Here is a 25,068-nt window from a genome sequence, read left to right as displayed (position 1 = left end):
AGCCACTGACCTCCGCCCCCCTCCTTCCTTCTCTTTGTGGGTTCAATCACCCCGGCTCACACTGCCTAAGATGGTGTGGGACGGAGCGAGAGGATCGGAGCTGTAAATCTCTCTCCCGATCCAGGAGGATGGTGGGTGGAAGTACAGAGCTAAATGACCATATTAGGGGGCAAGACTTCTGTGATCAGCTGTGTTGCATTAGACGGCTGGCAGGTGTGCTGAGTCACGCTGATCATGGGGTGGAGTCACCTAATATATAACGGCTATCATTCTGTGTGAAGGGGGGCCTTGCTACTATCGTGCATTATGCACTTTCCACTGTGTTTAATGTTTTATGCATTTCTCTGTATTTAAAGTACTATTGGATTTTTGTATAGCATGTATTATGCATTTCTCAGTATATAAAGTATTATGGATTTTCTTGTTACTGCATCTTTTAAAGTGCTTTGTGATGGTGGTCTACTATGAAAGGTGCTATATAAAATTAAGATTGATTGATTGATTGAAGGGCAGCAGTGTGGAGTAGTGGTTAGGGCTTTGGACTCTTGACTGGAGGGTCGTGGGTTCAATCCCAGGTGGGCGACACTGCTGCTGTACCCTTGAGCAAGGTACTGTACCTAGATTGCTTCAGTAAAAAAAAAAAAAAAAAAAAATGTATAAATGGGTAATTGTATGTAAAAAATAATGTAATTGTATGTAAAAATAATGTGATATCTTGAAACAATTGTAAGTCGCCCTGGATAAGGGTGTCTGCTAAGAAATAAAATTTTTAAAAAAAACTAACAAGTTGCTGTGCTGTCCGTATTGTTTTTGTTTGTTACGTATGGTCTGTTTGTGGAGTAAGCCAAGGAGCTGCCACACTACAGCCAGCATCACCACTTGGATCATGAGCGCCCTGCACGGAGCACCAGACACACTGCACGGAGCACCAGACACACTGCACTTCACTGTCTTTTTAAAGACAACCAACCCGGGCTGAGAGGGACTTGCCGTTTGGGAATATTTTGAGTTTTGTTTTAGTTAGTTTGGACTGAGACCTCGTTCTAATAAAATACACCCTGCGTACCCTTGCTGGTAGCAGGGCTGCTTATATCAGAAGTACTGTGTTTGTGACGTCTGTTCCACCCCACACCCATTCTACCGTCTTGGTGTGGCCCTTTTATTCGTTAGTGCTTAACCTATGTTATCTCTTGACTGCATGGATTCCTCCAGCAATGTGTGATTCTGTTTATTCCAGCAGTCAGACGGTCATCGTGAGTGCAATTAAATGAAATCTTGCAATCTCTAGTTGCTATACCTCCTCTGATAATCTTCTTTTAAAATGAACAGAATGTACAAACCTGCAAACATGTGTATCTTACATTGCATCAAGATTTCTTTCCATAAAACGTATACAAGTTGAAACTGAAGAAATTCCTAGCAGTCAATCAATTTTAACCCTATGCTGCCAATGGGGAATGACCATATTTGGTCATAAATATGAACATTTTCTCTTTAAGGACTTGTAGTTTTGGAAACTTAAATCAAAAATTAAAACCCAATACACCTACAGAAAGGCATTCAGTAGATCTTTCCAGTGAAGTCATTTATTTTGTTGTGGAGTGATTTTTTTTTTTTTTATATGAGCTACACCTCCCAAAAAATTATCGAAATATGAAAAATAAATGTGTTTAAAATTGCCAGTTTTAACCACTTTCCAAGTGTTACATAAAATAAAAAACTTAGAGCATATTGTAGCTGCACAATTGTCCAAGGATTTCAAATCTGAAATCAGAATTGAAATATCTTGAACAGTTGCAGCTAAGCTTTTACAATGCATAGTATTTTACAATAAAATCAACCTCCAAAATGGCAAAGGCAGACCAGGCCTAAGACTTGCCAAAAAGTGAGATTGGAAACATTATTGCCCTGTTTGAGAGAATTATATTTCAGTATAAAAATAAAGAAACAACACACAAGTTAGCAAGTAAATATATATATATACAGAACTGTACAAAAGTTTTAGGCAGGTGTGAAAAAATGCTGTAAAGTAAGAATGCTTTCAAAAATAGACATGTTAATAGTTGATATTTATCAATTAACAAAATGCAAAGTGAGTGAACAGAAGAAAAATCTACATCAAATCAATATTTGGTGTGACCACCCTTTGCCTTCAAAACAGCATCAATTCTTCTAGGTACACTTGCACACAGTTTTTGAAGGAACTTGGCAGGTAGGTTGGCCCAAACATCTTGGAGAACTAACCACAGTTCTTCTGTCGATTTAGGCAGCCTCAGTTGCTTCTCTCTCTTCATGTAATCCCAGACAGACTCGATGATGTTGAGATCAGGGCTCTGTGGGGGCCATACCATCACTTCCAGGACTCCTTGTTCTTCTTTACGCTGAAGATAGTTCTTAATGACTTTCGCTGTATGTTTGGGGTCGTTGTCATGCTGCAGAATAATTTTGGGGCCAATCAGATGCCTCCCTGATGGTATTGCATGATGGATAAGTATCTGCATGTACTTCTCAGCATTGAGGAGACCATTAATTCTGACCAAATCCCCAACTCCATTTGCAGAAATGCAGCCCCAAACTTGCAAGGAACCTCCACCATGCTTCACTGTTGCCTGCAGACACTCATTTGTGTACCGCTCTCCAGCCTTTTGGCGAACAAACTGCCTTCTGCTACAGCCAAATATTTCAAATTTTGACTCATCAGTCCAGAGCACCTGCTGCCATTTTTCTTCACCCCAGTTCCTGTGTTTTCGTGCACAGTTGAATCGCTTGGCCTTGTTTCCACGTTGGAGGTATGGCTTTTTGGCCGCAAGTCTTCCATGAAGGCCACTTCTGACCAGACTTCTCCGGACAGTAGATGGGTGTACCAGGGTCCCACTGTTTTCTGCCAATTCTGAGCTGATGGCACTGCTGGACATCTTCCGATTGCGAAGGGAAGTAAGCATGATGTGTCTTTCATCTGCTGCAGTAAGTTTCCTTGGCTGACCACTGCGTCTACGGTCCTCAACGTTGCCCGTTTCTTTGTGCTTCTTCAAAAGAGCTTGGACAGCACATCTGGAAACCCCTGTCTGCCTTGAAATTTCTGCCTGGGAGAGACCTTGCTGATGCAGTATAACTACCTTGTGTCTTGTTGCTGTGCTCAGTCTTGCCATGGTGTATGACTTTTGACAGTAAACTGTCTTCAGCAACCTCACCTTATTAGCTGAGTTTAGCTGTTCCTCACCCAGTTTTATTCCTCCTACACAGCTGTTTCTGTTTCAGTTAATGATTGTGTTTCAACCTACATATTGAATTGATGATCATTAGCACCTGTTTGGTATAATTGTTTAATCATACACCTGACTATATCCCTACAAAATCCCTGACTTTGTGCATGTGTACCTAGAAGAATTGATGCTGTTTTGAAGGCAAAGGGTGGTCACACCAAATATGGATTTGATTTAGATTTTTCTTCTGTTCACTCACTTTGCATTTTGTTAATTGATAAATATAAACTATTAACATGTCTATTTTTGAAAGCATTCTTACTTTACAGCATTTTTTCACACCTGCCTAAAACTTTTGCACAGTACTGTGTGTACACACACACACACATATATATATATATATATATATATATATATATATATATATATATATATATATATATATATATATATATATATATATATATATATATATATATATATATATTCTTTTTTTAGGGAGACACATGTGCTGTATGTACTGCCAATTCATAGCCTCCGTCCTTCATAGAATTATCTTTGTGCGATCTACTATGCAGCTGTTTTTCATGAACAACTATCATAATTTCACCGCAAGTTTACGAACAGCATAAATTACTGCTCATTATACAGGAGAAATTGGAGTTTGCATCTCATTATAAATAGATTTGCAACACCGAAAGTCACGATTTAGGACTTCCGGAAGTAAAGTAAACATTACAATGTAATAATGTAGCGCAAACAGACCCTGGGCACAGCGAAAACAAACCAAAACGTAATCTAAAAGAAAGGGTCCCCGAAAACGGAAAGCATGAATAACACTAAGCTTGTTTCTATATATGGAAGTTCAACATGGTACATATGCACGGTAATTCTGCACCCTAACATGCTTCCTACATGCTTTCAGTGCTTTAATTTAATTTTGCAGAAAACATCGCAGAAAACTTTTGTTTGAGTCTATGTATATTTTAGTTGTGTAAAGGAAATAAGTACAGTACATACAGCAGGCTATGGAGGTAAATACTTTTCGGCATGTTTCATTTGCCTATGCACTACACTAGTAACTTTAATTTGTAACCGGTACTGTACATTATTATTGTTCAGCCAACACGTGCCCCCTGCCGTGCTGTAGGAGGTGCTGCACTGTGCTCTGACTGTAGGCAATTAGAGGAAATACTGAATATTTTATGATCTTTGTCCAGTTGTTCGGCTTGGATTTTGGTATCAGAGCTTTAGTTTCTTGCACTGTCCATGTAATTTAGGGTTACCATGTTTGCAGAGTGAAATGCTTTTCTTTTATTTTCTATAAATTCACTGAAGCCGCACTAATTCCAAAGCAGTTAAAATAACAGTATATAATAATACAGTATCTTAAACATCGGGTGTGTGTAAGCCTATTGCAGACAACAAATTTGTATTTTCTTTATATTGTCATCTTGTAACATGTAAATGTACAAAGTCAGATTTAAAAAAAAAATTAGACCAGCTATTACCATTTAAATGTAAACAGTCAGAATGATTAAACAAAATAATCCATAAAATTGTTTATTTTATTTTTGATAACACAACCTAATAAATTACTCTGATATAATCTTGCTGAGCACACCGATGCAGTTTTGTACAAGGCACGATTTCACAATTTTACTGTTTGACGGGACAAAAAACGAAATACTGTTTTTGCTCTACTTGCTTTCAAACTACGCGTAAAATGTTTACTTCCTTGTGGTGTTACCTTGTATAGTTTGTTTTGATTATGTGAAGCATCTTGTGGTTCCTGTTTGATATTTTTCCTACCTCAAAGCAATTAGAAGGAGCAGCGTATCAGTCTGTCATTCTACCACCAAGTAATAAAGGGGAATAGTTGTATGCTTTATGTAAGTTTAAAGTAAAGCACATTCGAATATAAAATAAACCAAAACAAAATGTATTTATTGCCATTGCTATTTAATATATACTATTAATAAATACATTTTTTGAGGGTTTCTTTTTTTTAAGTAACTAAATGCACGCAAACGTTTAAACAGGAAGTTTCACATACGAACAGATAGTTGAATCTACGAGATTACAATCAGGATGGAGGCTTGTTAGTGGGATTTCAAGCTATATTACAGTGAAGATACAGAGGATTTAAAACAGAATTGTGGCGAAATGTACAAAAATGTCTACACACAAAAACCCCAGAAGAATGTGCCTGTGACCATAGGGATTTAGTTGTGGAAGACAGCAAAGGAAAGAACGTACAACTTAAGTGTGCAAGTGTCGAGTTACCATACATATTTTGATAGAAAAAAAAGACGAGACGGGTGTTGAGGGTTGAGGTTGGTAGAGGCGGTTTGTAAAGGGGAACGGAATCCTCAGTCAGGGCCCACCTCCTCTTCAGTGACTGAACCAGACACTGGAACTGATTTATCTCCATCCATTTTATTATTTATTTATTTATTTATTATTATTATTATTTATTTCTTAGCAGACGCCCTTATCCAGGGCGACTTACAATTGTTACAAGATATCACATTATTTTTTACATACAATTACCCATTTATACAGTTGGGTTTTTACTGGAGCAATTTTAGGTAAAGTACCTTGCTCAAGGATACAACAGCAGTGTCCCCCACTGGGGATTGAACCCATGACCCTCCGGTCTGGAGTCCAGAGCCCTAACCACTACTCCACACTGCTGCCCTTTCTGGTTTACACACACCCTCATAAAACATTAAAATAAATACCTAATAATAAACAAATAATAATAATAACCCATCTTTTCACACACAGAATAAAAGGTAAACTAATAATAATAATGACTGTTTACACACACACAAATTAAAAGTAAACTAATAATAAAATCCATTACATGGCTGAATGATAATAATGACTACAGCTAAATAATGTCTCTTTACACACACAGTAAACTGGTAGATACTATGTCTATTTTATACAGTATCCCTTTTAATATAACATCTATCACTAAATGCATTTAGTTATTTTTTTACCATTAGCATTTCTATTTTTATTTCAATGTTCATTTGCAAGTTAACGGCATCAGCTTTATCCCAGTCCACAGCACAGATGAGGTAGATTTTTTTATAGGACAGCCTCTCCCTCCTTTCCCCTCGCATTCTTCTGGACATTTTTAGCTTTGCTGTCATGTGCAGTCACCCACTGTCCCTGTGACAGGATTAAGATGGACATGCTGCAGCATAGCTGGCCACCAGTCAGAGGTCTGCAGCACTGGATGGCCCACACATGAGACACAATATGTGGGCAGGCAGTGTGAAACTCGCCCACCCCCAGTGGGAGGCTGCCTAGTAACCCCAGTATTCACCAGCCAGATGAATCCGTTCCTCTCATTTAAGGGCGAAATATAGTGCCTCATCAAGCCCGACTGTTAAAGGATTTCATCGTTTTGGATTTACAGCTGTAACCCATTATAACACAGCATGGTGTAAATGATTATTATTAGCTGTTATGTGAATCTTTTGAATGGAGTAACATACAAGTGTGCTTTATGGTGCAGTTGGTGCTGTGGTTGGCATTTTAAGGCTAATTCAATTGCAGTATGTAATTCTTGATAATATGTGGCTCCATCTGCATTCATTTGTGTTTACTTGGTAGACAAACTGGGCTGATTTTTTTTTTTTTAATGACACATCAGTCTAAAAATTAGATATTTCACAATTAAACATTTTAATTTATTAAAGAGGAAAAAATAGCATGGTCACATTCAAAAATGATCATTTTTCCTTCAGTTATTATACAGCAAAGTTCACAGAAATTGTTAAATCTGAGATAACCTTGAAAAAAATACAGCCTTACTAATAAAGTAGCATTCATAATACTTCCTCTACAATTAGACACATGCCAAATTGACACCATGGCACACCAGAATGTTAAAATTAATTTCTGAGTACAGGAGCAGAACAGTGGGGGAAAACCCTATCTCTCCATTCCTGCTATTTTAGTTCCCAGTGTTTCTGTATTCAAAAGTAACAGGTATGCCAGTCTACACGTGTAGTGTACACTATTGTATACTTGACTTCTTATGTGTTTTTATAGATAACAACTGCAGTGGGTAACTGGTTCAGCTCAAATTCGTTGGCTTGGTCACCAAAATCCTGTAAACCAGAAAATCTAACTGCTGTCTAGCGCAGCGTTATTCGAATGCAGCCACCAGTGGGATTTTGTGTGGCCCCACTAGCCCCCCAGCAACTCCTCTCTTAATCACCCTTCATCATAATCGGCACATAATCCAGCTTTCATCCAGCACAGCTCATGCTGCTTGCATTCTAATTCCACATTCTGCTTCTGTGTACTGCTATTGGCCAGCATTAACGTCCGTATAATCCCTGCAGGTTGATTGGCTGAGTTTTCTGATCAGATTTAATTTTGGCATGCGTCACAAATCTCCGCCCTTTTTCGCTTTGTGTCAGTGCTCATTGGTTGATTTGAGAGAAGAGCGTGCAATGTGAAAACAGCGGTATGGAGTAATATTATTTTCTTATTATCTGAATATTCGAACGAACGTTGCTGCACATGAATTTGAAGGCAAAAATCCACGACTGTCTGCCTTAAATTACACAGTTAATAGGTATTGGAATTTACCACCTTGACAGAATTTGCATGATAGTTTCTAAAATGGTAAGTGATGTATGGGATTAACATAACAAACACTGTCCCAGCTAGCAAGGTACTGTAAATGTTACTTCTAGTGAGCAACGTTATGGTTTGTATGATCCTGTTTTCTATTGCGAGGAGAGTAACAAATGGAAACCGTGACTGAGAGTTTTTTTTTTTTTTTTCTTGGTACAACGCCCCCTTTTCCACGTTTTTTTTTTTGAAGCATTTAAGTTACATTTGTACAGCTTTAAAAAGGCATAGTTTAACCTCAGTAATGCTATTGCTTCATGAAAATGTGTCTCTTGCCACTTTGTCCATTGTGAAGACTACAAACATACAAACAAAATAAAAACTGTAATGTCTTCTTTATATTTTCTTTCTGAAATTCACAAGAACAAATGCATAACTTTAACTACTGTTTGACCTCTGCTTTTATACATTTAATTGAGTGGGGCAAAGGCCTTCACAAGCTGCTATTCTGGAATATTAGTGCATATGTCTTTATTTCCTTTATTTTTCATATGATATACTTAGGAAAATGGAAAATGAGGCCACCAAAAAAATGTGTTTGAGAACCACTGGTCTAGCGCAATGAAAATCCATTCAGTTTGGAACCCTGAAGAATTCTGAATTCATTCCATTCTGGAACCCTGCTAAAGCTCTATCTAGGAAGACAAGTTCCTTATTTGCAATATTTTAATCACAGGCTTCAGAGATAAAGATGTTTTTCCTTTGGATTACAAGATTCAGGTGTTTGTATGTGGTTGTGTGCCTGGGAGGTTTGGAAACGAGGTGTAACTTTTCCTTTTGTACAAGGCTGCATATTTGTGGCTTAAATCTGTCACCACTGTAGGTCAAAATGTTTCAAATCCTACCTCCAACATGCAGTGTGCTAACGATGTCTCATCGCAGGGACCCTAGGAATCCGCTTGCTGTGGAATTACGCGGAAGAAACTCTTTATTTTAATTGCGGAATAACACAGATTTCCTTTTTTTTATCACAATTCTTATTTGAATTTTTCTGAAAAACTAGGATCCCTGCTCATCGCTAAAGATGAAATGATAAACTGAATTCATCATACCATCCATATAATACCCAAGTAACAATACAATACAAGTAATGATTGGAGCTGGATGGAGTATTGCATGTAAATATGAAGTCATCTGGGTTACATTAAAGGGTTGCAGAACACTTGTCTTATTATAAATACATGCACTACTACTGTTTGTAACCTAAATGTATGTCTGTTTTAGCATTGTACTTTTTAGCTGTAAAATAAACCTTGTTTTGATTGTATCATGTATACAATAAAATCTCTCGCATTCAGAGCTGAAATTGGTTCCCTGGGAATTTCTTGTGGTTGGCTAGTGATACAGTATCTGCACAGCTTTATTACGTCAAGGCTTTAGCATTGAGGTTCTAACTTCTACATTTTTGCTGTACCTGACTAAGGGAAAAGTGCACAAGCTGATATCATCAAAACTTAGTCCCTGTGCATAGATTTAGAAATCCTCACCAAAGCCAATATGACTGCAGAACCTCTTTGTGGATATACTGTTGTACAATGAAAATGATTCCTCCACACTAAAGCCTTTCTGAAAACCAACCTACTGTACATGCTGGAACAGTCAAGACAATAATGTATCTTTTTTTCTTTTACATTTTAGAGCCATCCATTATTTCAAAGACAACATGCTGGTGTAGTGGAATCCCAGCCTTGGTAGCAGCACTTTGGTAAGTACTCTACACAGACCTTGCCTATGTGCTGTACACAGACGTTGCTTATGGAAAAGCTAGCAAAAAAGAAGTCAGTCAGTTTTTAACATTACAGGATTTCAAGATTCCAAAAAAGTAAGACATCCCCGCTATTAAAAACCTGTCAAAAACAAACTTATAAAGGTTTAATCCAGTTTCTGCTCTTCCTAGTGAACCCTTTGGTTATGAAAAAAGAGTAAATGAAATGGCTCCATGGAGATGATTCATGGTAAAATACAGGGTTTATCAGTGAGTTACCTGAAAATATGATGGTTCTTTAAAGTAAAATGACAACAATCCACTTTTCAGGTGCATACAAATATCTTTTGTATTAGTATCAAACCCTTGCAACAGCTAAATGAACAGAATCCTGAAAGCATAAACTTTAGCTCCTAATTGGGAATATCAGAACCTTATTTGAACACCGGTGCATATTATTTAAGTAGAATACACATGTTTGCCAGCTTAAACTCCACCTTGGGAACTCATTAGAGGCTCAACTACAGTTACTACAGCTATAAATGGATACCAGGTGTGGAATGAAGGAATTCTAAGGATGTGCAATTCTTAACCCCCCCCTTCCTTTAGAAACAAACATGGCAGAATTTAGACTTCTTTTTTTTCACAGACCTTCATTTGTGCTAGTCTTGGATTACATTAGCAAGGTAAACCACCTCCTAATTAGGCACAACTAGGACCCTTGCATGATGACTACACTACCTCTACCTTTCAAAGGAGGATCTCACCCAGGCAGTCTAGTCTACAGAGCTGCAAATTCAGCATGTTACATTAATAATAATAATAATAATAATAATAATAATAAAAGAAACCCAAAAAAATAAAATACACCTGCAAAAACTGCTACATTTTATGTTCTTAATTTCTCTGTAAAAATGTGTTCTGCCTATTTTCCTTTTTTAGACCCTTGTTGAACTTGCTGCTCTAAGGCCTGGGAATTGTCTCCATCATGAAATCCAAATTTAAACAGTGGAAGCAGCTGGTGCTTATTGGAATGCTGTTATGGGTCCTCATCATCCTGGCCCTGTTTACCTATTTCATGGACCTGCATATGGATGAGCTGCATGCTTCAGTCTCCCTATCATACTTTGAGACTAGAAGGCTGAACCCTATTCAGGGTAACAACCGGGTCATCATGGGATCTGTACAAGACCCTCCGGTTTCTGATGCCAACAGCCGTAATGACATCATCTTCTATAACCAAGACCTTAACAAGCAGACAGCAGACTCTTTAAATACAGACAGTTGGTCGAGTTTTGACAACACCGTGAAATCCATGTGGGAAAGAGGAGGTCAAATGAAAAGGACTAGCAATGAAGATGATACGTTAGCTGCTGGTCAGCAACAATCTGAAAGCCTTATTAACAAACACATGGAGAAACTACTCCCTGGGGAAGAAGGCACTGATGAAAACCAAATTCAGTTGAAGTGGAGGAAGAATTCTAGGCGAGGAAACTCCATGCGCTGGAAGGACAAGGAGTTAGGGATAGGTGACGATTTAGAGGAATACTATTTTATGCAATCCAGGTCTGTCATTTCCAAACTGTGGAAAGGGAACGTGTCCTCCAAGATGCTGAACCCACGATTGCAGAAGGCCATGAAAAACTACATGAATGCCAACAAACACCATGTATACTTCAGAGGAAAGATGAGCTCTAAAAAGCTAAGCAGGGAAAAACTGCTTTGTGAGATGAAGAACAAGCTGAAAGTGAGGACTCTGGATGGGATGGAGACGCCCTTTTCTACACTCGGATGGGAGAAGCACGTTCCGAAGGTTTCCATTGACAAACTCTATCCGTCCGGCTTCAGAAGCTGTGCCGTTGTCACATCTGCAGGTGCAATGCTGAACTCCTCATTGGGGAAAGAAATTGGTGAGTACCAACACGAGTGATGAAAATGCCTAGATAAACGCTCCTATATACAGCTTTTTGGGTTGTTCGATTTATTTTAATTTACCAAATGTTAAACTTGTGAATTACACAAGCAGAGAGGGCAACAAAATGTATTGCATGATTCTGTTCGACACATGCATGGTAATTCTCTCGGGAAGGGCTGACAACTAATGGAAGCCCCTTTTCATGCAATGCCTCTAAATGGTTTTCAAGATGCCATACATGTTACCAGTGATTGAATGTACTGCATATTATGAAGTTCAGCGAAATGTCTTATCTTCCAATAAAAATAACGTTTGCTCTTCGAGAATCACTACCCTGTGGACAGATAGGGGCAGTTTTGTTTATGCGTGATTAAATGTCAGACGTGTCATGACACCACTGGCAGCCCTATGATGGTGGAAGCAGCTCTCTAGGAACGCATGGATGTCGTCTCTCTAAGAAGTTATAGTATCTAAAAGGGAGCTGTTGGAACTGGCCTTCGGTGACTTAAGGGTTACTGTTCAGGCGTAATTTCTCAATGGCACCATAATAACAGCACTGCAGATTGCCACCCTTGATAGGTAGGAAACAGATTTCAGTAGACAAGCTTAATCAGTAAAATGTGGTCTTTTTCTGCTTTGAACGTCTGCTTGTTTGAAACTGATGGGAGCCCTTCAGGTAGTCTTCTATATCTTTAGTGCCCCAGGGTACATGAATCACTGTCTCTGTCCCTGAACAGCCCAGGAACGTATCACTATGTTGCGTGTTGAATTACTATCTCTGTCTCTATCTCTGTCTCTTGCTCTGTCTCTCCCTATCACCACTGGCAAAACCATTAAAATAAAATCCTTTGGGGTGTAATTAAAATAACACAATGCCACTGTATGAATCACATTTCAGCACAGGAGCTGAGCAATGTTGGCCTGTTTAATAGAAGCAGCAGAGCATGTGAACTACTGCTTCAGTGAATTAGTTCTTATGTTTACATAACTGTCTCTTAAGCTCCTGTTCTTCATGAGCACTGTCTTGATGGGAGGAACTAAGAACAGAAAAGGGCTTGGTCTGCCACCTAGTGGAGACTATCACACAGCCAAAAATAAATACATGATGTGCATTGTACATATTGAAGTTGAAAGTCAAGTAATATCGGACAATATTACCTTAACATTTAGCTGTCCAATACTAGTGCTAATCAAGGTATACAGACCTTGACATCATACATTTAATGAAAGGGCAAACACAGTAAAACTCCTCTATTGAAAATTACAGTACAATGCAGAATGAAATGCCATTTAAGTCTGGCGATTTTAAATGGGTCCTGAAAAATCAAAAAAACAATACTGTAAAATAGAGTTTACAGTAGAGATGAGATTGGATAAGGAGTGAAACTTTTGGATCAGGTCAAATACACAATAGATCCTAGTCATTCACATTTTAATACCTGTAATTGTGGCCATTGAGGGTTCTGTTTTTCATTAATGTGATTCCCATTGTCCTTGTCTACTGTACAGCATATATTTGCAGGATGTTGGAAACGGTTCATCTGAGCATCGTCATTGCATTGCTATTTTTGGCAAATGCAGTTAACCCTTTGAGTAGTGAGTTCTAAAATGCACTGCCAGGCCTACAGGAGTGAGGTTTTTTGTCTTCTGCATGCGCTTGATTATTACGAGTACAGCGTACAAACAAGCTGAAAGCTATATTTTTAGAAGTTTACAATTTTAGAAAAGCAAACTATGAAGGTATGAAACAGAGACTAACATAAGTAGATTGGAGTAAAATAGAGAAAACATCCACAGAAAAGGATGGCTGTTTTTTAAAATGTAGTACTAGAGGCGCAAAACAATTACATCCCAAAAGTAGACTAAAACCATTTCCAAAATGTTTTTTCCAATATTACACCAGCAAGAGAACATTCAAAGAGGAGGTTAAATGTCTAAGGTATACAAATGGCAAAATCATAGACGAATAAAAAAAAAAAAAAAGCAAATTATATTAAATGATTACTTTTCACAAGCTTTTACAAAGGAGGATACGGACAACATGCCCCACATGTCGACCTGTTCCTATCCAGTTTTAAATAACTTTAGCATAACAAAGGCAGAAGTGTTAAAGGGACTAGGACCTCTTAAAATAAACAAATCCCCTGGGCCGGGTGAGATCCTCCCAATAGTACTCAAAGAAATTAAAGAAGTTATTTACAAACCGCTAACCAAGATCATGCAACAGTCTCTTAACACAGGGGTTGTACCGACAGCCTGGAGAATTGCAAACATAATACCGATCCACAAAAAGGGAGACAAAACCGAACCAGGTAACTACAGACCAATAAGCCTGACTTCTATTATATGGAAACTTATGGAAACTATAATAAGATCCAAAATGGAAAATGACCTATATAGTAACAGTATCCTCTGAGACAGTCAGTATGGTTTTAGGAAAGGGAGAGCGAGTCTAACTAACCTGCTTGATTTTTTTGAGGATGCAACATCAGCAGTGTGGAGTAGAGGTTAGGGCTCTGGACTCTTGACCGGAGGGTTGTTGGTTCAATCCCAGGTGGGGGGCACTGCTGCTGTACCTTTGAGCAAGGTACTTTATCTAGATTGCTCCAGTTAAAACCCAACTGTATAAATGGGTAATTGTATGTAAAAATAATGTGATGTCTTGTAACAATTGTAAGTCGCCCTGGATAAGGGTGTCACCTAAGAAATATAAACATTGACAATGGATAATTGCAAAGCATACGACATGGTTTATTTAGATTTCCAGAAAGCTTTTGACAAAGTCCCACATAAAAGATTAATTCTCAAACTGAATGCAGTAGGGATTCAAGGAAATGCATGCACCTGGATTAGGGAGTGGTTAACATATAGAAAACAGAAAGTACTGATTAGAGGAGAAACCTCAAAATGGAGCGAGGTGACCAGTGGTGAGATCAGAGATCAGTATTAGGTTCTCTGCTATTCCTAATCTACATTAATGATTTAGATTCTGGTATAGTAAGCAAACTTGTTAAATTTGCAGATGACACAAAAATAGGAGGAGTGGCAAACACTGTTGCAGCAGCAAAGGTCATTCAAAATTATCTAGACAGCATTCAGAACTGGGCAGACACATGGCAAATTACATTTAATAGAGAAAAGTATAAGGTACTGCACGCAGGCAATTAAAATGTGCATTATAAATATCATATGGGAGATACTGAAATTGAAGAAGTAATAAATTAATTGAATCTATTCAGTGTTGAACAAAGAAGACTACGCGGTGATCTGATTCAAGCATTAAAAATTCTATAAGGCATTGACAATGTCGACCCAGGGAACTTTTTCGACCTGGAAAAAGAAACAAAAACCAGGGGTCACAAATGGAGATTAGATAAAGGGGCATACTTGGAGTATCTGAAGCTGTCCAAAATACCAGAGTTCTCTTTTTATATGTAAGAAAAAATGGTGTCACTTACACTAAGTGTTGCTCTTTATTTTTATATTTTTTATAATATATTTTTTAAAGTTCAGTAGCAGTTTACCTAGTGAGGACAATTAGAGGAAAAGGAGACTGCTACAAAGAGACCAGTGTATTGTTTATAATGGGTTTAAAGAGGCCAGTGTATTGTTTATAATGGGTTTAAAGAGGCCAGTGTATTGTTTATAATGGCTTTAAAGAGACCAGTGTATTGTTTATAATGGGTTTAAAGAGGCCAGTGTATTGTTTATAATGGCTTTAAAGAGGCCAGTGTGAGGGTGACCTTTGTATATTTGTTTATTTTATTTTTCTGGTGTAAATAAATGTGTGTTTATTACTTATTGAGTCTAGATGATGTATAGAAAGCTTTATGAGCACACCTGACTGATCTACCTTGACCACTACTTTACAGGCAGTTGGATTTGTACGATGTTTATTATTATTATTGTTAAATGTATTTAAAGAACTTGCATTAAAAACTGTAATGACTAACGAATAGGGGTGAGACGATTCATCGTGTAATACTTGATAACACGATGCGATACATCTTCGTGTATCGTGATACAAGCTTGAAATGAGTAGCTAATATGCCATCTTTCATTAAACAGTAAATCATGAAAGAAAAGTTCTTGGTTGTCTGAACGTAAACTGCTCTTGATCCTAGACATATCCCATTGTGCAATGAGCCGGCCAGACGCTTCCAGAATTTAAGCGGGAGTAGAGGAAAGAATGTTTTGTTTTTTTTTCCTTTATTCCATTGCTAGCAAGCAGGGAATACTGACACTGTACTAAAGGCTTCAGAACAGGCTGCTGAAACGCAGCATGGCCAATGGGAGTTGAGACAGCTGTGATTCCAATTGGAGTGTAGAGGAGGCGGAGATGCCTTGTTTGTTGTGGACGGAGAGGAATGAGGAAGGGATCCGTGTCAAAAACTCGGTGCTATGGCTAATTTTACATAAGTTACTTGTTTTTCTATTCAAATGCTATATATTTATTTGTCTCCTTTTGTGAGAACATTTTATTTCATATAAATAGATAGCTATATATATATATATATATATATATATATATATATATATATATATATATATATATATATATATATATTCTTTTTGGTTTGACCAATTTTAATGTATTGCTCTCCTTTTAATGTTTCCTTTTCATAATCCGGTGTAAATCGAAATTATTCTGTTATATACGAGGAAAGTCTGTCATTTGTGAGGGAGGATAGGCTATAAGAATTTTGAAGTGTATCTGACTCGACTTTCTTTTTTTTTTTTGCTGAAAAAACGTGTCTCCTGTAAAGCTTTTTATAGTCTATAGATGACAAAACATACCGCATTTTTACGGTTTTTACGAGTTTTATTTTATATTTGTTCACCTTTCAGTGCGCCCTAATAATGTTTATTTGGTTGAATGATCCTTAACTTTGATTTGGTTGAATATGTTACTTTCTTTAAAGAAATGTGTTTAATCCTGATGAAAATTACTTATTAAATACACAGCTTATCGTTAATTTAAATTATTTTTAACCACATTTAAAAACAGCGCAACATAGAATAGTATATAAAATAAAATTATATACTTAACCTTAACTTGAAAACTACAGATACTTGGTGATAAAATGTATGGTATAATAATAATAATAATAATAATAATAATAATAATAATAATAATAATAATAATAATAATAATAATAAGTCTTATCTTGAGTTAGTTAAGTATGATGCAATCAAAAACGCTGATGTACATTAAAAAAATAACATCACAACTTAATGCTTAAAGACTCGATATTTAGATTTTTCTAAAGAAACACATTAACAAACTTTGTACTTTTAATAGTTATCAAACACATTGCTTAGTATTTTTTTCCTTTCTCAGAAATGTGGTAAGGAAATTTGGTTAATTAAATTAAATCTGATATCCCAAGAACTCTAGCTGACACACTGCTTTGTCTTTAAACTCAGACAAGTGCTATACTTCTTAGAGGTAAATGCATATAATTGATTTTCAAATGAATCTGTGTACTGATCTGAAATATTTAAGTCCGTCAAGCAGAGATCGTGGCTTGTGTATCATGTACCGTATCGTAACCTTGGTGTGTCGTCTCACCCCTACTAACGAACGCTATAATTTCTATTTACGGTTTTTACCATTTGATGTGTAGGTTTAACAGCGATATACTAAATAACCACTTGGTGGTGCTGATGATATGTATTACACATAAACTGGTTTGAGCAGTGAACTACCCCCATTATTATGATATTTTAACCATCTTCAGTGGTAAATAGCCTTGAAATAAAAAGCATAGCAGGGTTACAATCAACTTTTTTTTAAACATAGAAAGAGGAGTAATAATTGAGAAACAGTGAATTTCATTTTTACCAAATACCAAGCCTGATTTGGTTATTAGTATTATTTATTTATTAGCAGATGCCCTTATCCAGGGCGACTTACAGTTGTTACAAGATATCACATAATTTTTACATACAATTACATTATTTTTTACACTATTTTTACATACAATTACCCACTTATACAGTTGGGGATTTTTACTGGAGCAATGTAGGTAAAGTACCTTGCTCAAGGGTACAGCAACAGTGTCCCCCACCTGGGATTGAACCCACAACCCTCCGGTCAAGAGTCCAGAGCCCTAACCACTACTCCACACTGTTGCCCCTATTAAAAGCTCTTTTTCCCTTTTTGTGTTGCAACTACAAATTTCACTGCCTGTTTCTGCAGTAAATCTGTATACCTTCAATTGAAATGTGAAAGCACAAGTCTCGCAGGGACACACATTCAAACCGAGCATCAAAAGAAACTTATCACTATTATAACACATTTATTTTAAAAAAAGAATAAGATATATAAATGATGGACATTGACGAAATGTTTTTGGTTTCTTTTTAATCATTCGATCATTCATCCTTGACCATGACACGCTTGAGTGACTATGACTGAAGCATATGCACTTAATCACCTAATCATTGAGACAGTTGACTGGACACTGGGTATGGAGTGATTTCAGCTGTTGAATTGCAAGCTTGAATAAAAGCAATAAAGAAAATCGCAGAAAAAAAACAATATGTCACGTCTGTCAAGAGAGCAGCGCCTTCGTGCAATCGGCATGTTGGAGGCTGGACTAGGGCAGCGTACTGTGGCTCGCTGTCTTGGGTGCTCACAGCCAGCAATTTCAAACCTGGCGAGACGGTATAACCAGACACACTCTGTCAATGACAGGCCACGAACTGGGAGACCAAGAGTCACAACACCTGCCCAAGATCGACAGATCATTTTGCAGCATCTTCGTGATGTCAGTTGTTAATCAGCACAATAAAAAGTCACTGCACCTGCTCTAAAACAGAGTTTGTCATTTTTCGATCACATCTAGTGAATTTTATCCAAATATAAGTGATATGTTTCTTTTGATGCTCAAGTATAAGTGATAAGTTTCTTTTGATGCTCAGTATATAAACCAGAGCTGTTGTGGTAGTTTTATCACGTGGTCCGATGTTCAGATTGCATTCTTTGCTTGACAGAGTTGTTGGAACTCCACTTAACACATGGGGTCCATCCTGCTTTACTGCTGTAAATATTTAGATAATAAAAAGAAATGGCATTCACAGTGAAATTTGCACTGTAGAAAGAAAGGGAAAGATTTTAAAACCTTAGTTACTACACACATAAGACAAAATATATACACTACTGTACATTGTGGCAGCAAATTCTTCTTTGTACTCAGGCACCTTCAAATTTCAGGTTTAAAAAAATATATATATATATATATATATATATATATATAATATATATATATATATATATATTGCCTCCTGGTTTCGATCTAAACAGTCCCTTCTGGAACTGTACTGTATGTCAGACAAATATAGTGAACCAATGTATTAGTCCCCAGGAGTCCTTCCTTGGCCCAGATTAGTTCCTGCTCTCTGGAAAAATGGATGACACACGTTTCTGGCAGAAATCTAGTCTCTCCCGTATTTGCTGTAAGAGAACCGTTGTATTGATTTGGTGCTTGATCATAACTTTATTTTTTTCCTGATCTGTTTTGGGCGGCCTGTCGCCTTGACCTTGTGAGCACAGACACCTGCACACCCAAAACAGATTTTGTTTTCTCAGTGTCATTTCCAAACATTTTGTTCATATGTTTTACGTGAAGGATATGGAGTATGAGAAATCCAAGCGAAGTGGAACAGTATATTTTGTGGTTATCACTTTTGTATAGTGTCAAGTGGGGCTCCTAACCTTGAGACAAACCTGTTGAAATATATTTTCTTTCAGGTGCTTTTGATTATTATTATTATTTATTATTATTATTATTATTATTATTATTATTATTATTATTATTATTATTATTATTATTATTATTATTATTTCTTGTATATGTGTGTGACTGTTTGTTTCTAACTGGACTCTCCTCAGATTCCCATGAAGCAGTCTTGAGGTTCAATGCTGCCCCATTAGAGGGTTATCAGAAGGATGTGGGAAATAAGACTACTATTCGCATTATTAATTCCCAGGTGAGACCTCTTTTATCTACAATGTACAGTAATATCAGTGGGAGACTTGAGGTATGGGATTTGAGACATGATGGTGACTCTCTGACATTATATATTATTTTATTATATAAAAGATGGGAAGACATTGAAATGCCATTTGCAGGGCTAGAAAAAAAAACGTTTATAAAAACATACCAGAACTCACAGTGAAAAACACAAAAGATATCTTCCATACTAACTTCTTAGGACCACAAATTTAAAAAAAAACAAACAAAAAAGCAAAAGTATTCCCATTAGTGATTTTATTATTTATTTATTTATTTATTTTTTTTAAATAGATTCTGGTCAATCCGAATTTCCACTTCAATACCAGCGCACTGTACAAAGATATCACGTTGGTTGCCTGGGATCCAGCCCCTTACTCTGTAAATCTCCACAAGGTATGAAACTTTTTTAATGAAATCCTCCTTGCTCCTGAATATATTGGCTACTGCTAAATTTACCTTAATTTGTTTTTCATGAAATTTGCATTATAAAACAATGAGCCAGATATACAGTACCAATAAGACTGTAGGTCTTAACTATTCACAAAACCTTTATGGACTATTTCAAATATTTAAGGTTATATACATATACTGGGAACTTACTCCGGGGCTTTTTTTTTAAACCATTACAAAACAGACTTTACCCAGATTTATTTATATATATATATATATATATATATATATATATATATATATATATACACACAGTGCCTTGCAAAGGTATTCAGACCCCTGACCAATTCTCTCATATTACTGAATTACAAATGGTACATTGAAATTTTGTTCTGTTTGATATTTTATTTTAAAACACTGAAACTCAAAATCAATTATTGTAAGCTGACGTTGGTTTTATGTTGGTAAATATTTTTAAGAAAAATAAAAAACTGAAATATCTTGCTTGCATAAGTATTCAGCCCCCACACATTAATATTTGGTAGAGCCACCTTTCGCTGCAATAACAGCTTTAAGTCTTTTGGGGTAAGTACGTACCAGCTTTGCACACAAGTGTCAGAGTGATTTTGGCCCATTCTTCTTGGCAGATTTGCTCCAGGTTGTTCAGGTTGGTTGGACGACGCTTGTGGACCGCAATTTTCAAATAGTGCCACAGATTCTCAGTGGGATTGAGATCAGGACTTTGACTGGGCCACTGTAGGACATTCACCTTTTTGTTCTTGAGCCACTCCAATGTTGCTTTGGCCTTGTGCTTGGGATCATTGTCCTGCTGAAAGGTGAATTTCCTCCCAAGCTTCAGTTTTTTAACGGACTGAAGCAAGTTCTCTTGCAGTATTTCCCTGTATTTTGCTCCATCCATTCTTCCTTCAATTTTAACAAGATGCCCAGTCCCTGCTGATGAGAAGCATCACCACAGCATGATGCTGCCACCATCATACTTCACTGTAGGGATGGTGTGTCTTGAGGCATGGGCAGTGTTAGGTTTGCGCCACACATAGCACTTTGAGTTTTGGCCAAAAAGCTCTATCTTGGTGTCATCTGACCACAAATCTTTTTCCCACATCGCAGCTGGGTCACTCTCATGCTTTCTGGCAAACTCCAAACGTGCTTTCAGATGGTACTTTTTGAGTAACGGCTTCTTTCTTGCCACCCTCCCATACAGGCCAGTGTTATGCAGAGCTCTTGATATGGTTGACTGGTGCACCATTATTCCACACCCAGCCACTGAACTCTGTAGCTCCTTCAAAGTGATTGTTGGCCTCTCTGTGGCTTCTCTCACAAGTCTCCTTCTTGTTTGAGCGCTGAGTTTTGAGGGATGGCCTTTTCTTGGCAGTGCTCACTGGGATATCCAAACACTTGGATATTATTTTGTACCCTTTCCCTAATCTATGCATCTGTATTACTTTATCTGTAACTTCTGTAGAATTCTCTTTTGGTCTTCATTTCCCTTCAGATTCACAGCCTGACCAATGATCCTTCAACAGTGGGGTTTTTATCCAGAAAATGTGACTTTAATGGTTCAGAGGTGGAGGCCAATGGTAAGGTAATTGTGTCCTCATTAGGGCAATTTCTTTCATGGGTGTAAACTGGGAGCTTCCACAGCACAGGGGTTGAATACTTATGCAAGCAAGATATTTCAGTTTTTTATTTTTCTTAAAAATATTTCCCAACATAAAACCAATGTCACCTTACAATAATTGATTTTGAGTTTCAGTGTTTTAAAATAAAATATCAAACAGAACGAAATTTCAATGTACCATTTGTAATTCAGTAATATGAGAGAATTGGTCAGGGGTCTAAATACTTTTGCAAGGCACTGTATATATATAATATATATAGTCTTTATATCAGAGGCTGAGAAATACATGAAATACATTCGATACTAATATGATACGATACTTGGAATAAAATATTGCTCTTTTAAAAAAAATCCTTCATGTAAAATGAGGAAATGAATGTTAACTGAAGGTCCATTGTTACAGTGGTATAAGAATCCGGACTACAACCTCTTCACACCCTATGTGGAATATCGAAGAAAGCACCCGGTTCAGTCCTTCTACATACTCCACCCTAAATTTATCTGGCAGCTGTGGGATTTAATCCAGGGAAACACCCTGGAGCCAATTCAGCCCAATCCACCTTCCTCTGGCTTTATTGGTGAGTAGAACCCATCTTGTTTCACTGTAGCTATACACACATCTGAGGGTCTTTCAGAGTAGCTTTGTCTTAAATTGTCTGACAAACTATACAATAATAATACTGCTTTATTTATTGTAAAGCAATGCATACAATACCATGACCAAGACCCAGAGAACTCAAAACATTAGTCCACTCACCAGGTGGAGATTTAAACTATATATATTACCTTTTATAACTTCATGTATATATCACCACAAGAGGGCATAATCCAAAGTTAAGGCAGGGTGCCTATTTTGTACCAGTTATTAAATATATATGCCAGGGGTGGCCAATCCTGGTCCTGGAGAGCCACAGTCCTGCAGGTTTTCTGGGTCTTTAAACCATCAAAGTCCAAAGACCTAGGAAACATGTTAGTGTTGACCAATTAAGAAAACAGTTGGTTCAATTAAGTAGGTGATAACTCGGTTGAAAAGAAAACTATATGCTAAGCTTTTTTTAATTTAATTATGTTTTTTTAATGCGAATGTATGTGATTCAGTCTTCCTCCACGTGGATTGCAGTGCATCAGTCAAACTTGGTTGCTGTGCTTTTATCATCTAGCCACCAATCCTCACCAAATGGTTTCAGAATATTACTAGTGCCGGATACAATGTAGGTTAATGGCAAGATGAAGAGAGGCACCATTGATCATTAGCGGCATGCTTTATTAAACTAAAATGTGTAGCTCTGCTATTTGAGTTGTACCCTTTTAATATACAGTGAAGTTACACAGGTTATTGTGTTTAGTGAGTTACCATTTATCTGGTTGCTTATTGATTGATAAATCTGTACCGGGGCATCACTGCTGGCAGCCTGGCTCTGTGGTGCAGTATTGTTTATACAGTGCATCATAAAGTCTAGGTATTGATTGTAATTGCTAATAATATCAAAATTCAATTTAAAGGGAACCCTCCATTCAAAATGAGACTTGTACTGTTTTAATGTTCTTGTTTTCGGTTCTTTTAAGTTATAGATCAAAAGATACAAAGCCAAAGTTAAAAATAAAAAAAAATAAATAAATCAAATAATAATAATAAAACAGTAATGAGCTCGATTTTAAATGGTGTCCTAATAACCTGTGATCATGTTTAAAAAAGTACCCAAGTATAACCATGTATTGCATGTTACCTTTTGTTCTGCAACACAGATGACATTAAATGCATTTGCCCAGTTAGGAAGAGGACCTGTTTTAGTGCCTGTCTATCTTGCTGTACAAACATAAGTCATGTCATAAATATGCCAGTCGTACTATATACTGGTGTGATGAGAGGTGCAAAGTTATCATACAGGTTTACATACTGTACTGTATTCCATTGTTTATTTAAAAGGGACAGGATCATCCTCCCATTCCCTTGCCTTTAAGGTAATTGGGTATGTCAGTGACTGATTAACAATGATAACCTTGTTTTCCACCATGCAGAGCTTCATGTATAAATAAAAGAACACTGTATATTCACTCAGAGTTCATACACCTTATGAGCTGTGCTCTGTCCACGTGACTTGTGACAGTGTTCATATCACACCCGACTGCTGCTGTTGTAGTGTCTTTCATTTTAATTTAGGCTTCTTGATGAAAGAATTGTCAGTTTCTGCACTGCAGTATTTAGTAGTCATGCATTAGTATTGTAATTAAGAAGGTTCACTTGCAAAGAACCTAATGTGAGACGAATACTAAGTATGATATAAACTTTTCATAGTGACAGATAAATGTCAGAAGCCCAGTCAGGTATTGTTACCTTAAGTCTTCCAAATAAGACTGCAAAAAATTCCAATTGCTCTGGGCACTGCATGTTCAGATTAAAAAAAAAAAAAAATGTTGTCTTTGATAACCATATAAAACTAGGTAAGCTAAGCTAAGAACACACGAAGAAAGTTTTCTCTTTGTGTTATTGCTAGTTTACCTACTAACATTTCCTGAGGCATTAGCCATTTACATTTTACATTGCTAACTCCTTTTTTTATCAAATATAAATTACTGCCTGGATACCTAGTCCTGGATTTAGTTTAGAGCCAGTAAACCTTCACAGAAAACCATTTTGCAGCAGAAAGACAAAGGACTTCATATTTCATGATTAACACAAACAAAATCCAGCTTTATGGGTTTTATTTTTATTTTATTTTTTTCCCTTGGTGTTTGTTGATCAATAAAAACAAGCTACAACATTTCATTTTTTAATCATTTAACGTAGAGCTCTGGTTACATCTCTTAGAAAATAGTGTCTTCTACAGTTTTAAAGTTGTGTAACATGTTTTACAGATGTGCATAATATGGTTATAATTAGGCTTGCAACTATTTGTTTTCCTCTTGCGCCCCATTTTCAAATCAAACTAGTAACTGTCACCATATACCTGGCAAAAGTCTACCTACACCTTAACCCACTAATTTCAAAAGTAGGCATTTTGAATGACAGGCGCTTGAGCTGGCAAATGAAAGTGCACAGTCGGTACCGGTCTTGATGATTGACAGTCATTTAAACGAATGAGAGCATTCTGGCATTGCTTCAGTCAACGAGATCTGTCAGAACTGGGCGAAATGACAGTAACAGTGAAACTATACTAACAGATCACTGAGATGATTGACAGTGACCCATAGCCATTCAGAGTGGTAGGGAGACGGGACAGACAGCAAGTATAAAAACTAAACAAACTATAGATGATTTCTAAATTTGTTATTATTGGTACGAAAATAAAAAAAATAGCAAGTGGTTTTACCAACGTTTATCGTATATAAATTTGTTTTTGTCAAACTCTAATTTTTGGGGAATTTGATGTTTTAACAAGCTTTACCGATTTAATATCAAAGTACCAAGCCTAGTTCTAATTTAAGTTGTATGCTCAACATCTTTAGAAATATGTACCCCTATTTTATGGGGATAATGTGTCCTGTTCAATACATGTACTCAACAAGAACACTATTAAAACACTACACAAGCT

General features: G+C 36.9%; 1 protein-coding gene across 1 annotated transcript in view; it reads left to right on the top strand.

The window, feature by feature from the left end:
• LOC117407276 (beta-galactoside alpha-2,6-sialyltransferase 2-like) overlaps window positions 1-25,068 on the top strand; it is a 40,890-nt gene that overhangs the window by 10,703 nt on the left and 5,119 nt on the right. Inside the window, exons 2-6 of the mRNA XM_034012092.2 lie at window positions 9,504-9,570; window positions 10,513-11,480; window positions 19,383-19,480; window positions 19,798-19,899; window positions 21,939-22,113. Coding sequence (XP_033867983.2) covers window positions 10,559-11,480; window positions 19,383-19,480; window positions 19,798-19,899; window positions 21,939-22,113 — 1,297 coding nt within the window. The 5' untranslated portion in view covers window positions 9,504-9,570; window positions 10,513-10,558. The remainder of the gene's footprint in view (window positions 1-9,503; window positions 9,571-10,512; window positions 11,481-19,382; window positions 19,481-19,797; window positions 19,900-21,938; window positions 22,114-25,068) is intronic.

Source organism: Acipenser ruthenus, chromosome 8 (genome assembly GCF_902713425.1).
Source record: "Acipenser ruthenus chromosome 8, fAciRut3.2 maternal haplotype, whole genome shotgun sequence".
Taxonomy (NCBI): Eukaryota; Metazoa; Chordata; class Actinopteri; order Acipenseriformes; family Acipenseridae; genus Acipenser; species Acipenser ruthenus.
The sequence above is the reverse complement of the archived record's forward strand: the minus strand, read 5'-3'. Positions and strand labels throughout refer to the sequence as shown.